Below are 13,249 nucleotides of genomic sequence, written 5' to 3'. Positions count from 1 at the left end.
AAAGTCTGTATATATTACATCTGCATTCTTTTTGTCTTCTAGTGCATTTAGGACCTTGTCGTAGTGATCCAGTAGTTGAGACAGACAGGAGCGACCTGTTCTAAACCCATGTTGCCCTGGGTTGTGTAACTGATGGGTTTCTAGATGGGTGGTGATCTTGCTTCTTAGGACCCTTTCAAAGATTTTTATGATATGGGATGTTAGTGCTATTGGTCTGTAGTTCTTTGCTGTTGCTTTACTGCCCCCTTTGTGGAGTGGGGCTATGTCTGTTGTTTTTAGTAACTGAGGGACGACCCCCGTGTCCATGCTCCCTCTCCATAGGATGGAAAAGGCTCGTGATAGGGGCTTCTTGCAGTTCTTGATGAACACAGAGTTCCATGAGTCTGGCCCTGGGGCAGAGTGCATGGGCATGTCATTTATCGCCTGTTCGAAGTCATTTGGCGTCAGGATAACATCGGATAGGCTTGTGTTAATCAAATTTTGTGGCTCTCTCATAAAAAATTCATTTTGATCTTCGACTCTCAGTCTGGTTAGCGGCTTGCTAAAAACTGAGTCATATTGGGACTTGAGTAGCTCACTCATTTCCTTGCTGTCATCTGTGTAGGACCCATCTTGTTTAAGTAGGGGCCCATACTGGGCGTTGTTCTCGATTTGATTTGGCATAGGAGAAGAAATACTTTGGGTTTCTTTCGATTTCATTTATAGCTTTTAGTTCTTCCCGCGATTCCTGACTCCTTAAAGGATTCTTTAGCTTAAGTTCGATGCTTGCTATTTCTCTGACCAGTGTCTCCCTGCGCATTTCAGATATATTGACCTCTTTTAGCCGCTCTGTTATTCTTTTCCGTCGCCTGTAAAGGGAGCGCCTGTCTCTTTCTATTTTACATCTACACTTACATCTACACTTATAAAAAATACGTTGCAAGTTTTCAACCAGATCGCATATTAATTGACAGTCTACTGGAATAATAATAATAATTTTTTAAGAGGCTACAGATAGATTTACATTGTTTATTCCTTACATGGGAAAGTAATTAAAATTTTCAACCACTGATCTGCAGTACAAATGTATGTGAAGCTTAATCATTTCTTCTACTGTTGTTTCTCAGTAAACAAATAGTTTGTAAAATGAAACGTGATGACTGCAAACTGTTTGCAAGTTTTGAACCATAAGTTGTAAACCGTAAGTTTTGAACCTTATGTTGTAAACCACAAGCTTTGAACCTCCCTGTTGTAAACTTAGCCATCCTTTGTGACATCTTCATTTAGTTTGCTAAATTATTCTTACACACCATATGTGCCTCTCAGAAGCTTGCATACATTAAATATGGTCTGGTAATTTTGGTAAAAAAAATAACTTTGCATTTCTACAAAATTAAATATTCCTAGGACAATATATTAAGCCTAATTTATTTCAAAATCATTCTGTATTCAAAATAGGCTACCTTTTCTATTATGAAGTTTACGAATCTTATAAAACAAACTTTATTTATTTCTGCAGTATTACAAAATGTAGTTTACATGTAATATAATATTGTTAAGCACAAAAGAAAGCCACTAGTATGCATGTGCATTTCAGGCAGACTAATCCCAATGCTTACAGACTACTTAAGACCAGACAGTTTTTTTAATGTACAAAAATGAGGTAGGTAAATGATCATTATACAGTTTTAAGTATGCTTTAAACTGATATAATGAAGAATGTTTATTCTTTCTCATCAGACAGCTAAGTGTGTTGCATTCAAAATGGACTACCTTGTCTCTTACAGTGTTTGGGAATCTTATGGTAAGAAATGTGCATTCTTTCTCATCAGACAGCTAAGAGCGAGTGTTACGTGTGTGGGAAGAAGTTCATCAGGACATACTCACTGGAGGAACACCGAGTTATAGCTAACCACATAAATCTTGCTGATGCTCATCTCTATGAAGATAACCGGTAGGTTAAATTTGTCTGTGACAGTGTTTTATAAGGTGCAATTATATTACCTTTCTATGCATTATGATACCACTGTTGGTGATAGATAACAGATATCTCCCTGGAGTTGTGTTTTTGGAGCTATGCCAATCTGTACATACTGTAATTACCCTGTATCTCTTTTAATACTGGCTGTTTCCCACTAACATGAGGTGATCTGAAAAAGAAGCACACTTTCACCATCATTATCAAATTTTGTTTGGGTCAGGACAGACAGCTTCTGTTTCTCTTGTAATTTTTTCTTGCCTACATATCTGTTATTACATCTCCATGGGGAAGTGGAACAGAATTCTTCCTCCATCAGCCATGCATGTTGTAAGAGGTGACTAAAATGCCGGGAGCAAAGGGCTAGTAACCCCTTCTTCTGAATACGTTACTAAAGTTATAAAGAGAAACTTTTGTTTTTCTTTTTGGGCCACCCTGCCACGGTGGGATACAGCCAGTGTGTTGAAAGAAGAAGAACAAATAATCGAATGGATGGGGTTTGAACCCCACCCATTCTATGATTTGTTTGCATTCATGTCGTTATGATTTTGAGTCACAAAACAATGCATTCCATTATCAAAATATTGGATTGAGTTGGATGTGCTTCTACTATGTTATAGATTGGCCATTTCTAAGACCTTTTTAAAATCTCTTATGAATTTTGCCCAACTTTCTTAATTTTTATGAGTTTTTGAAAGCGAGTTGGAAAAGTCGCCATTCCTATTTGCGAGTAATTGAGAATGATTAGGAAGCACCTTCTTCCAGGTCCAAAAATTCACTGAGAGATACACATTTCTTAATTTCTTACTTTCTTTGGGAAAGAGTTAAAGCTCTCAAATTTGTTAATGAGAATCATGCCCTCACATCCATCACTTCGATGGTAATGGCTAGTTAACTATCCATGAACAGGTATCTTTAAGTGATTTTCTTTTCTTTCATCAAGGTTTTCGTTTATAACTTGAGAACACATGATCTGATCTGCTTCAGATTTCCAATAATGGAAATTCATACACAGACGAGAATAAAATAAGCGAAATCTTAGAAGCAAACTAGAACCTGCCTAGTATGGGCCAACAGGCCTGCTGCAGTGTTCCTCCTTTCTTATGTTCTTATCAGTGTGAATCTATGTCCAGTAATACTAAATGAAATTTAAGTGGAAATTGCATAGGAAACAAATGTCAATTATGCACACCTGGGCAGAATTCATGAGTCTCTTTTTTATGAAGAAGTGCAAAATGTCACTAGTATGAGCACTCAGTGTTATATGGAGAAAGAGCTTATGTCTAGAAGAAATATAACAAGCCCTAGAAGGTGCAGACATTATCTGCCAGCTGCAGCTCCTGGGCATAAAACAGGCAGTAGAGCAGTAACAAAATTACAGACCAGTAGCACTAACAGTTTAGTTTAACATTTTTATTATGCACATATACCCATGGTGTGATTGGTAGTCAAAAGATTACAGAAGCACATAATGGGTCCAGGGACTGTACCTCAACATTATGGAGGTACATAATAGGTCTAGGAACCGGGTCACAAAGTTTTGATAGCTGAACAAGTTACACTGGTAATGAACTATTTATATGTTTAGATCTGGTTACGGTCTTAATGAGCTATTTATGCAGACATTAATTTGATTGGACATACACATACACACCAACACACTCACGCACATACATATATATTAACATATTGTAACCATGAACAAGTGGTATTTAATCAATGACAACAGGAAGGAAAAAAAACTGGCAGGAAATGGCAGAAATCGTACACCAAATCCAGTCATTCCTGGAGTGGAACCACAGTCGATGGCCTCCACTCCAAACCAACAGATACAGATACTAATGCCGGAAAAAAAAATCCCCCCCCACAGTACCAACAGTACCACCAGTCCGATGACATTCTTCTTTGCAAATATACAGGGTCTAAAGCCAGCAACAAACAACAAAATACCTTTCATCCGTGGACTGCTTGCAGAGGCAAAGGCAATGTTCGTGGCTTTCACTGAGACCCACATAAAGGATCACTCGGACAACGAAATATGGATCCCAGGTTACAACCTATACAGATGTGACAGAGTGAACAGGCAAAAGGAAGGGGGGGTTGACCTGTACATTGCAGAGTCACTTGTTTGCACAGAACTGCTTAATGCCTCAAATGATGTAGTGGAAGTTTTAGCATTAAAGGTCGAGAACCAAAATCTTGTCATTGTGGTAGTCTACAAGCCTCCGGATGCAACATCCCAGCAATTCCAGGAACAGCTGTTAAAAATTGACTACTGTCTGGAAAATCTTCCAGCTCCTGCACCCAACATCTTGCTCCTGTGGGATTTCAACTTAAGGCACCTAAAATGGAGGAATATAGCAAATAATATTGTTGCAGTAATAACACCAGGAGGCAGCTCTGATGAAAACTCACACTCACACGAGCTTTTAAATCTCCGCACAAAATTCAATTTAACCCTTTCAGGGTCCGTCCCGTAGATCTACGGCTTTACGGTGAGTGTCCAAACCGTAGATCTACGCCATGAGCTCAGCTCACTCTGATAAACTGTGAGTGGTACATTTGGGCCTAGATATGAGAGAATACATCTATGTGGTATGTGTGCACCACATAAAACAGATCCTGCAGCACACTGTGTATAATGAGAGAAAAAAACTGAAATCATGATTTTTCGATTAAAACAGCGACTTTGCAGTGTTTTTTCGTATGTTTTTTATAGTTGTATTTGCGATTTCTTGGTCTCATTTGATAGAATGGAAGACATATTACAGAAATAGAGATGATTTTGATTGATTTTAGCACTGGAAATGGCTTGAAACTGAGCTCAAAGTAGCGGAAATGTTAAATTTTTGCCGATATTCAAGAGTAAACAAACGACCTCACACATCTAATACACGTCAGCTGGTGGGTCTGATATACATTCACAAATATGGTGATGATATTTATACAATTATTACAGTATTGCATAACAGTAAATCTTCTATTTTTTGGTGTGAATAAAAATTCATTATGTGAATAAAAAATCAAAATGGAATTTATTTGTAAAGCCTCAAAATGTAACTAATGAACAGAGGAAATGTTAGTTTAGTTCCAGGAATACCTACATTGTTTATTCTGGAGCCTATTTTGAAATTGGAATATTTTGAACTTTGTGTTAAATTGGCCAAATTAACAATTTCCGATCACTTTATTTTGTAGTTGAAACAGTTGATTTGGCGATTTCTTGTGCTCAATCGATAGAATAGAAGTAATACTAGTGAAATAGCTAAGAATTTGGTTGATTGGAATAATGTAATTGGCCTAAAATGGGAGTCAAAGTCGGCAAAATCGCCGATTCGTAAATATCGCTGACACATCAAAATTCGCGAGAGCATAATATCGTCAATTTTCCATCAAATTTCGTACTTTTTGTTTTATTACCTTCATGTATTAAGATCTACATTATTTAGTTTATATGTGGCATGGTTATTTAACTGTCCAACATTTAGAACTTTGCATTTGTCAATATTAAACTGCATCTGCCACTTCAACGACCATTGCGTCAGTCTATTCAAATCATCCTGGAGTGCTCTAATGTCCTCATTAGAATGAATTGGACTGCCTATTTTGGTGTCATCAGCAAATTTGCTTATGTCGCTATTTATTCCCTCATCTATGTCGTTTATGTAAATTGTGAACAACAGCGGGCCCAACACTGACCCCTGAGGAACACCGCTTGTGACGTGCCCCCATTCTGATTTCTCCCCATTTATGCAAACTCTCTGCTGTCTATTTGTCAGCCATGCCTCTACCCAGGAAAAAATTTCTCCTCCTATTCCATGTGCCCTAAGTTTCCTCAATAGCCTCTGGTGTGGAACTCTATCGAAAGCCTTACTGAAGTCCATATACACAATATCATATTCATTACCATGATCTACCTCCTCAAACACCTTAGTGAAAATAGTTAGTAAATTCGTAAGACAGGAACGCCCCTTTGTAAAACCGTGTTGAGAATCATTAATCAATCTGTGCCTGTCAAGATAGCTACGAATTGCTTCGGCAATTATTGATTCCATAAATTTTCCCACTATGGAGGTAAGGCTTATTGGTCTATAGTTCGAAGCCAAGGACCTGTCACCTGCCTTGTAAATAGGCATTACATTTGCCATTTTCCACTTATCAGGCACTATGCCAGTTTGTAGTGATATGTTACAAAGATTAGCCAAAGGTATGCTAAGTTCCTCTTTACATTCCTTTAACACCCTTGCAAACAGTTCATCAGGACCTGGGGATTTGTTAGGTTTTAGTTTCTCTATTTGTCTGAGTACCTATTTCACTAGTATTACTTCTGTTCTATCGATTGAGCATAAGAAATCGCCAGGTCAACTGTTTCAACTACAAAATAAAGTGATCGGAAATTGGTAATTTGGCCAATTTAATGCAAAGTTCAAAATATTTTAATTTCAAAATAGGGTCCAGAATAAACAATGCAGGCATTCCTGGCACTAAACTAACATTTCCTCTGTTCATTAGTTACATTTTCAGGTTTTTTAAATGAATTCCATTTTGATTTTTTATTCACATAATGAATTTTTATTCAAACCAAAAAAATAGAAAATTTACTGTTATGCAATATTGTAATAATTGTATAAATAATATTACCACATTTGTGAATATATATTAGACCCACCAGCTGGCGTGTATTAGACGTGTGAGGTTATTTATTTACTCTTGAACATCAGCAAAAATTTAACATTTCTGCTACTTTGAGCTCAGTTTCAAGCCATTTCCAGGACTAAAACCAATCAAAATCATCTCTATTTCTGTAATATATCTTCCATTCTATCAAATGAGACCAAGAAATCGCAAATACAGCTATAAAAACATACGAAAAAACACTGCAAAGTTGCTGTTTTAATCGAAAATTACGGTCTCAGTTTTTTCTCTCTCATTATGCATTGTGTGCTGCAGGATTTGTTTTATGTGGTGCACACATACCACACAGATGTATTCTCTCATATCTAGGCCCAGATTTACTGCTCACAGCTTATCAGAGTGAGCTGAGCTCATGGCATAGATCTACGGTTTGGACCCTCAACGTAAAGCCATAGATCTACGGCACAGACCCTGAAAGGGTTAACTTACTTGACTGACTTACTGACTTTACTTTTAATTACTGACTTTACTTACTAACTGGACTGACTTAGAGTTTTTCACTGAAGATGACCCTGACAATTCTAGACGCACTGCTCTGAAACGGTGTCTGGTGCAGCTGATGCCTTATTTTCAGCTGTATAATGTACTGCACGGTAAAATAGCCCAGAGATCCATTACAGAATTTATGCACACTCCAGTACAACCATTGACTTCAGTACCAGAACCTCTACCGTCCACCTCAGCCCAGTAGGGCCACAGTATAACTCTCCACTCTCTTCACAATCATCCACAAACACCAGCACCCACAATTTAAGGTAAGAAATACTATTATTTCTGTTACATTTGTAGCCTTAAGCAACAGAAAAAAAACATAATATGTCACGACAGTGAACAACAGTTACATAATTATTTTTATTTTTGTAAAATCTGGAGATCTAAAAAAAAGTTGTTTGGCTTTTTTGGGGCTTCCTGGAGTGTGACCCTATTTTTCCCATGAATTCTTCAGTTTATCTAACACTGATTTATCTAATATGGCATTTTCAGGAATATAACTAACTTGTAATATAATGATCTGCTGTATATAAAAAAAATATCATAAATAAAATATATAAAAATATCGTGAATAAAAATTTATTGTGAACCAAAATATATGAACAAAACTTGACACACAGCAATTAACCAGAAAAACACCACAAACAGTGTGTGTCAACCCAAAAAATTTACCATTAAGAGAGGGGTAAAAAAAACCATGTCTAAATTTGGTCATTAAACAAATACTCCATAATGTTTTTTTCAATGAAATTTACAATTACCTTCACTGAGGTGTATCAATGACCACCATGCATCAGTACCTGCAAGTGTTGTAAGACATTCACACTGAGTTTGCACAAGTATTTCTGGAATTATCTTTGCAGTAATATAACTGATCTTTGCAGTGATATTAATATTTGCAGTAAGATAAATGATAACTCTCCTGAGGGTGATCTTACGTTACTGATGATAACTAGTAGGTGGTACACCTCTTATGACCTAACATAAAACTATCCTGTGGTTAGTGATTGCTAGTTTATTGTGAACTTCATAATTATCTTATGGTTAATAGTTGCTAGTGTACTGTGCACTTCATAATTATCCTGTGATTAATAGTTGCTAGTTTATTGCAAACTTTATAATTATCCTGTGATTAGTAGTTGCTAGTATGTTGTGAACTTCATATTATTCTGTGGACAGTAGTGGCTAGTTGATTGTGCACTTCGTAACTATCCTGGGGTCAATAGTGGCTAGTTTATTGTGTCTTTCTTAACTAAATAACAAAAAAGGCACAATACCATGACTGGAGCAATACACAAATACACTACATTGTAAAATGCTCCAAACTCCAGAACACCCGTGACTTAACCTGATTCCTCCTTTGCTTCTTCTCCCTCTTCCCCTTTCCTCTTTCCTTTTTCTCTTTTGGGTTGTCTTTCTTCTGCCTTGTGTATTTCCTTCTTTATTTATTCCCCCCATCCTCTGTGTTCTTGCTCTTACCCTCTGTGGGCACCTTGCTCCCTTGCAGTGCTCCTCTTAGTATTTGACAGGCTTCTCCTCTTCCTTACTACCTCCCCCACCATTACTACTAGCTTCTACCTCCACCACTTCTACTACCACCTCATGGCTATATATACCCCTCCCTCTCTCCTTTTCGTTAGTGGGACTTTGTAAATGGTCCAAGTCGGACCGAAATGTTGTTGTAAGCTCTTCTCTCCTATGTGCGGGTTATTTGTGTTTCTTAACTATCCTTTGGTCAGTAGTGGCTGATTTAGTGTGCTCCTCTGTTGGTTTGACCCTACAGATGTGCTGTTGGAATACGAACAAGGCAACATGAAGAGATTTAGATGATACTAATTATCTAGATTCTAGAACTTGAGTTCTGGAGGTGGGAAGTGTAGTGCCTACACCCTGAAGAAAGGGTGAGGATGTTACAGTTCGGAGGGCCATGTGAACCATGATGTCAGTATGCTTCTGGCAGGACAGTGATTGAATGAATGATGATGAACATGTTTTCCTCTTTTTTAGGAACCTTGCCTCAGTGAGAGATGGTTGATGTGTTAAAAGAAAATAATTGTGTTCCAAAGGTTCAGTCTTGACTTACTCTTTTTCCATTGCATAATTTAATCTCCATTGGCTTGTCAAATTTAACAGGTGGCTGCAACCTGTTTTGGAGGAGGATGGTCTACTCCAGAGTCTCCGTGAAGCTGGTGACTCAGATGATGAGGATCCTCGCCATCCTGACTCTAGTTGCCATGGAGTGAGTATCTCAGCAAAAGTATCAAATTTTTATAGCAATATAGTTAAATTTGTGTTACATGAGGTATTGCTTGGTAAATACTATCTTGGTTGACTGATACTGGTAGCAAGGTGGCAGAGAGGAAACTTCTACTTACATTCAGTATACAGTGGACCCCTGGTACTCTATATTAATCTGTTCCTGAGAGCTCATCGAATACCAATAATATCGAAAACCGAATCAATTTTCCTCATAAGAAATAATGGAAATCAAATTAATCCGTGCAAGACACCCAAAAGTACGAAAAAAAAAAATTTTTACTACATGAAATATTAAGTTTAATGTAATAGAATAATTACAATAACAATAAAATAATTGACACTTACCTTTAATGAAGATCTGGTGATGATTGGGATGGGAGGAGGGGAGAGGTGTTAGTGTTTCGAAGGGGAATCCCCTTCCATTAGGACTTGAGGTAGCAAGTCCTTTTCTGGGGTTACTTCCATTTTTCTTTTAATGCCACTAGGACCAGCTTGAGAGTCACTGGACTTCTGTCGCACAACATAACTAGCAGCCTCACCATGCCTGATCACACTATGTATGCCACTACGATTCTTAAATCTTTCAAACCAACCTTTGCTAGCCTTAAATTCACTCACATCACCACTAGTTGCAGGCAATTTCTTTACCAAATCATCATGCAACTGCCTAGCCTTTTCACAAATGATCGCTTGAGAGATGCTATCTCCTGCTATCTGTTTTTCATTTATCCACACCAGTAACAATCTCTCAACATTTTCTAACACTTGTGGTCGCTGTTTCGTAATCACAGTTGCACCTTTTGCAAGAACAGCTTCCTTGATTGCCGTTTTCCTGGTCACTATAGTAGAGATGGTTGATTGGGGTTTATTATACAACCTGACCAGCTCCGACACACGCACTCCACTTTCGTACTTTGCAATTATCTCTTTCTTCATTTCATAAGTCATTAGCGACTTTTTTCTCAAAGGGTTGGCACTAGAAGCTTTCTTGGGGCCCATGGTGACTTATTTTGCAGAAACAAGCACCAAACACAGTGATAATATGGATAATATGGAATGTACCGAATGTATCCTTAGATGCGCGCACACTGGCTGGCTTGTAAACACTAGCACACACGGAGCAGTTCAGGCCACACGTGGACAGGTCTCGTACAAATCGTATCGAATACTGGGTTTTCAATCGAATACCGAGGAAAAATTTTTGCGTTAAAATGCATCGAAAACTGGATTTATCAAATACCGATGCCATCGAATACCGGGGGTCCACTGTACAAGAGGAACCAGCATATACAGCACCTGTTTTCAGTGTTTCGCATTGTCATTAGCTTTCAATTGAGCTATTGATTGTTATGTTCAGTCCTTTTACCACTTTTTTGCCATTTTCTCACAACAGTGGTATAAGGGAAGGGTGACTGGCACCATACTTTAAGGTAAGTATTGTATGTACTGTATATATTTCATTTTTTTTTTTGTACCTGGCTGTATTGATCACTTATGGAGTAAACATGTTATCAGGCGTTTTAGATACATTCGACAATGAAAAAGCACTCTTTTCCACCCGCTGGCAATTTTCACTTACCGTACGGGGTTGGAGCCCTAAGAGCTGTACAAATGGGGCCTTCATGTACTCTCGTCTCTGATTTCTTGTGTGTTTCTTTATACAGTAGTTCTCATTGCTGTAACTTTTCCTTTCTAATTTTAAAGGCCTGATCTGACTCCAGGCCAGAAGGGTCATGATCCCCTGAACCACATACAACAAATATACTAAAAGGATTCTCCCCTTATCCATTTTCTTTTATTTTTATGTTTGCTTTTCTTCACATATTTATTTAACACTTTCAGGGTCCAGAGGCCAAATTTCAGTGTGCACCAGTGTCCAAGGATTTTCAAAAAATAATTTTGTTATTTTTTTCTTATGAAATGGTAGAGAATTTTTTTTCTGAAGGTAATAAAACAAAAAGTACAAAATTTGATGGAAAATTCACAAAATTATGCTCTCGCGAATTTTGATGTGTCAGCGATATTTACGCATCGGCGATTTTGCCTACTTTGACTACCATTTTAGGCCAATTACATTATTCCAGTCAACCAAATTCTTAGCTATTTCACTAGTATTACTTCTATTCTATTGATTGAGCACAAGAATTCGCCAAGTCAACTGTTTCAACTACAAAATAAATTGATCGGAAGTTGGTAATTTGGCCAATTTAATGCAAAGTTCAAAATACTCCAATTTCCAAATAGGGTCCAGAATAAACAATGCAGACATTCCTGGGACTAAACTAACATTTCCTCTGTTCATTAGTTATGTTTTCAGGCTTTACTAATGAATTCCATTTTTATTTTTTATTCACATAATGAGTTTTTATTCAAACCAAAAAAATAGAAGATTTACTGTTATTCAATATTGTAATAATTGTATAAATAATATTACCACATTTGTGAAAATATATTAGACCCACCAGCTGGCGTGTATTAGACGTGTGAGGTCATTTGTTTACTCTTGAACATCAGCAAAAATTTAACATTTCTGCTACTTTGAGCTCAGTTTCAAGCCATTTTCAGTACTAAAACCAATCAAAATCATCTCTATTTCTGTAATATATCTTCCATTCTATCAAATGAGACCAAGAAATCGCAAATACAACTATAAAAAATATGAAAAAAACACTGCAAAATCGCTGTTTTAATCGAAAATTACGGTCTCGTTTTTTTTTTCTCTCGTTATACACTGTGTGCTGCAGGATTTATTTTATGTGGTGCACACATACCACATAGATATATTCTCTCAAATCTAGGCCCAAATTTACCGCTCACAGCTTATCAGAGTGAGCTGACCTCATGACGTAGATCTACGGTTTGGACCCTCAACGTAAAGCCGTAGATCTACGGCACAGACCCTCATAGGGTTAATATTCATCTCAGCATTTATATGAGGTAATTATTATTTTTAAGTACCTAGAATAAAGTATTAATTGTAAATAATTTGCATATTGTAATTATTTTCATGTTTGTTCTTCACATATTTGTTTAACTCTTTGACTGTCGCAGGCCCCTTTCTGAAACTGTCATTCTATGTCACAAAATATTCGGAAAAAAAAATTATTTTTTCTTATGAAAATGTTAGGAATATTTTTCTGAGTGTTTTAAGCCTAAAAAAATTTTTTGCCATCAGTACTTACCGAGATATAGAGCCACAAAGTTTGCAGAAAGTGACGTGCGTACGGCAACAGCGGCGACTGCCACCCACCCGGTATTCTTTTATTTACTCTAATTCAAAAGTTTCTTCCATTTTTCAATATTTTTCTTTTCCAAGTAACTTATGTGGCCTGTGAGACCAATGTAAGGTGCATTGTTCAAATATACTCACACAATGTAAGGTCATTGTTCAAATTACTCATTGTTTACAACACAATAACAGAACAAACTTTATCACTATTAGTTTGTGTATACACTTTGTTTACACAAACAAACAATACAAAACAATGTTTATTACTATTGTTCCATAATATATATACATATGTACAGTCACTGAACACATTCCTAGAACTGCTGCAGCTTGTGGAACTCTTTGAAACATGGGTATATGCAGAGGGGCACTTTACACTCCTCACACATAAAACGAGTGTCTCTGCGTGTTTGTGGGCGTTTTGTGGTATGTGTACATACATAACACCTCTTCTGAGCATTTTTCTTGGCAGTAGTAGGAGGCAGTTGTATGGGGTAGTGATCACCAGGCCTGAAACGAGATGGCGTGTGTTGGTAATTTTGTGGGCGCTGGTCTATTGTAGGCGTTGCTCCTTGGTACTTTGTGATTATTTGTCTGATTACTGACAAACAAAATTC

General features: G+C 37.2%; 1 protein-coding gene across 1 annotated transcript in view; it reads left to right on the top strand.

The window, feature by feature from the left end:
- Positions 1-13,249, top strand: part of LOC128703044 (protein FAM200C) — a 165,282-nt gene that overhangs the window by 141,584 nt on the left and 10,449 nt on the right. The window contains exons 9-10 of the mRNA XM_070103649.1: positions 1,812-1,933; positions 9,278-9,383. Coding sequence (XP_069959750.1) covers positions 1,812-1,933; positions 9,278-9,383 — 228 coding nt within the window. The remainder of the gene's footprint in view (positions 1-1,811; positions 1,934-9,277; positions 9,384-13,249) is intronic.

This window comes from Cherax quadricarinatus, chromosome 86 (assembly GCF_038502225.1).
Source record: "Cherax quadricarinatus isolate ZL_2023a chromosome 86, ASM3850222v1, whole genome shotgun sequence".
Classification (NCBI taxonomy): domain Eukaryota; kingdom Metazoa; phylum Arthropoda; class Malacostraca; order Decapoda; family Parastacidae; genus Cherax; species Cherax quadricarinatus.
The sequence above is the reverse complement of the archived record's forward strand: the minus strand, read 5'-3'. Positions and strand labels throughout refer to the sequence as shown.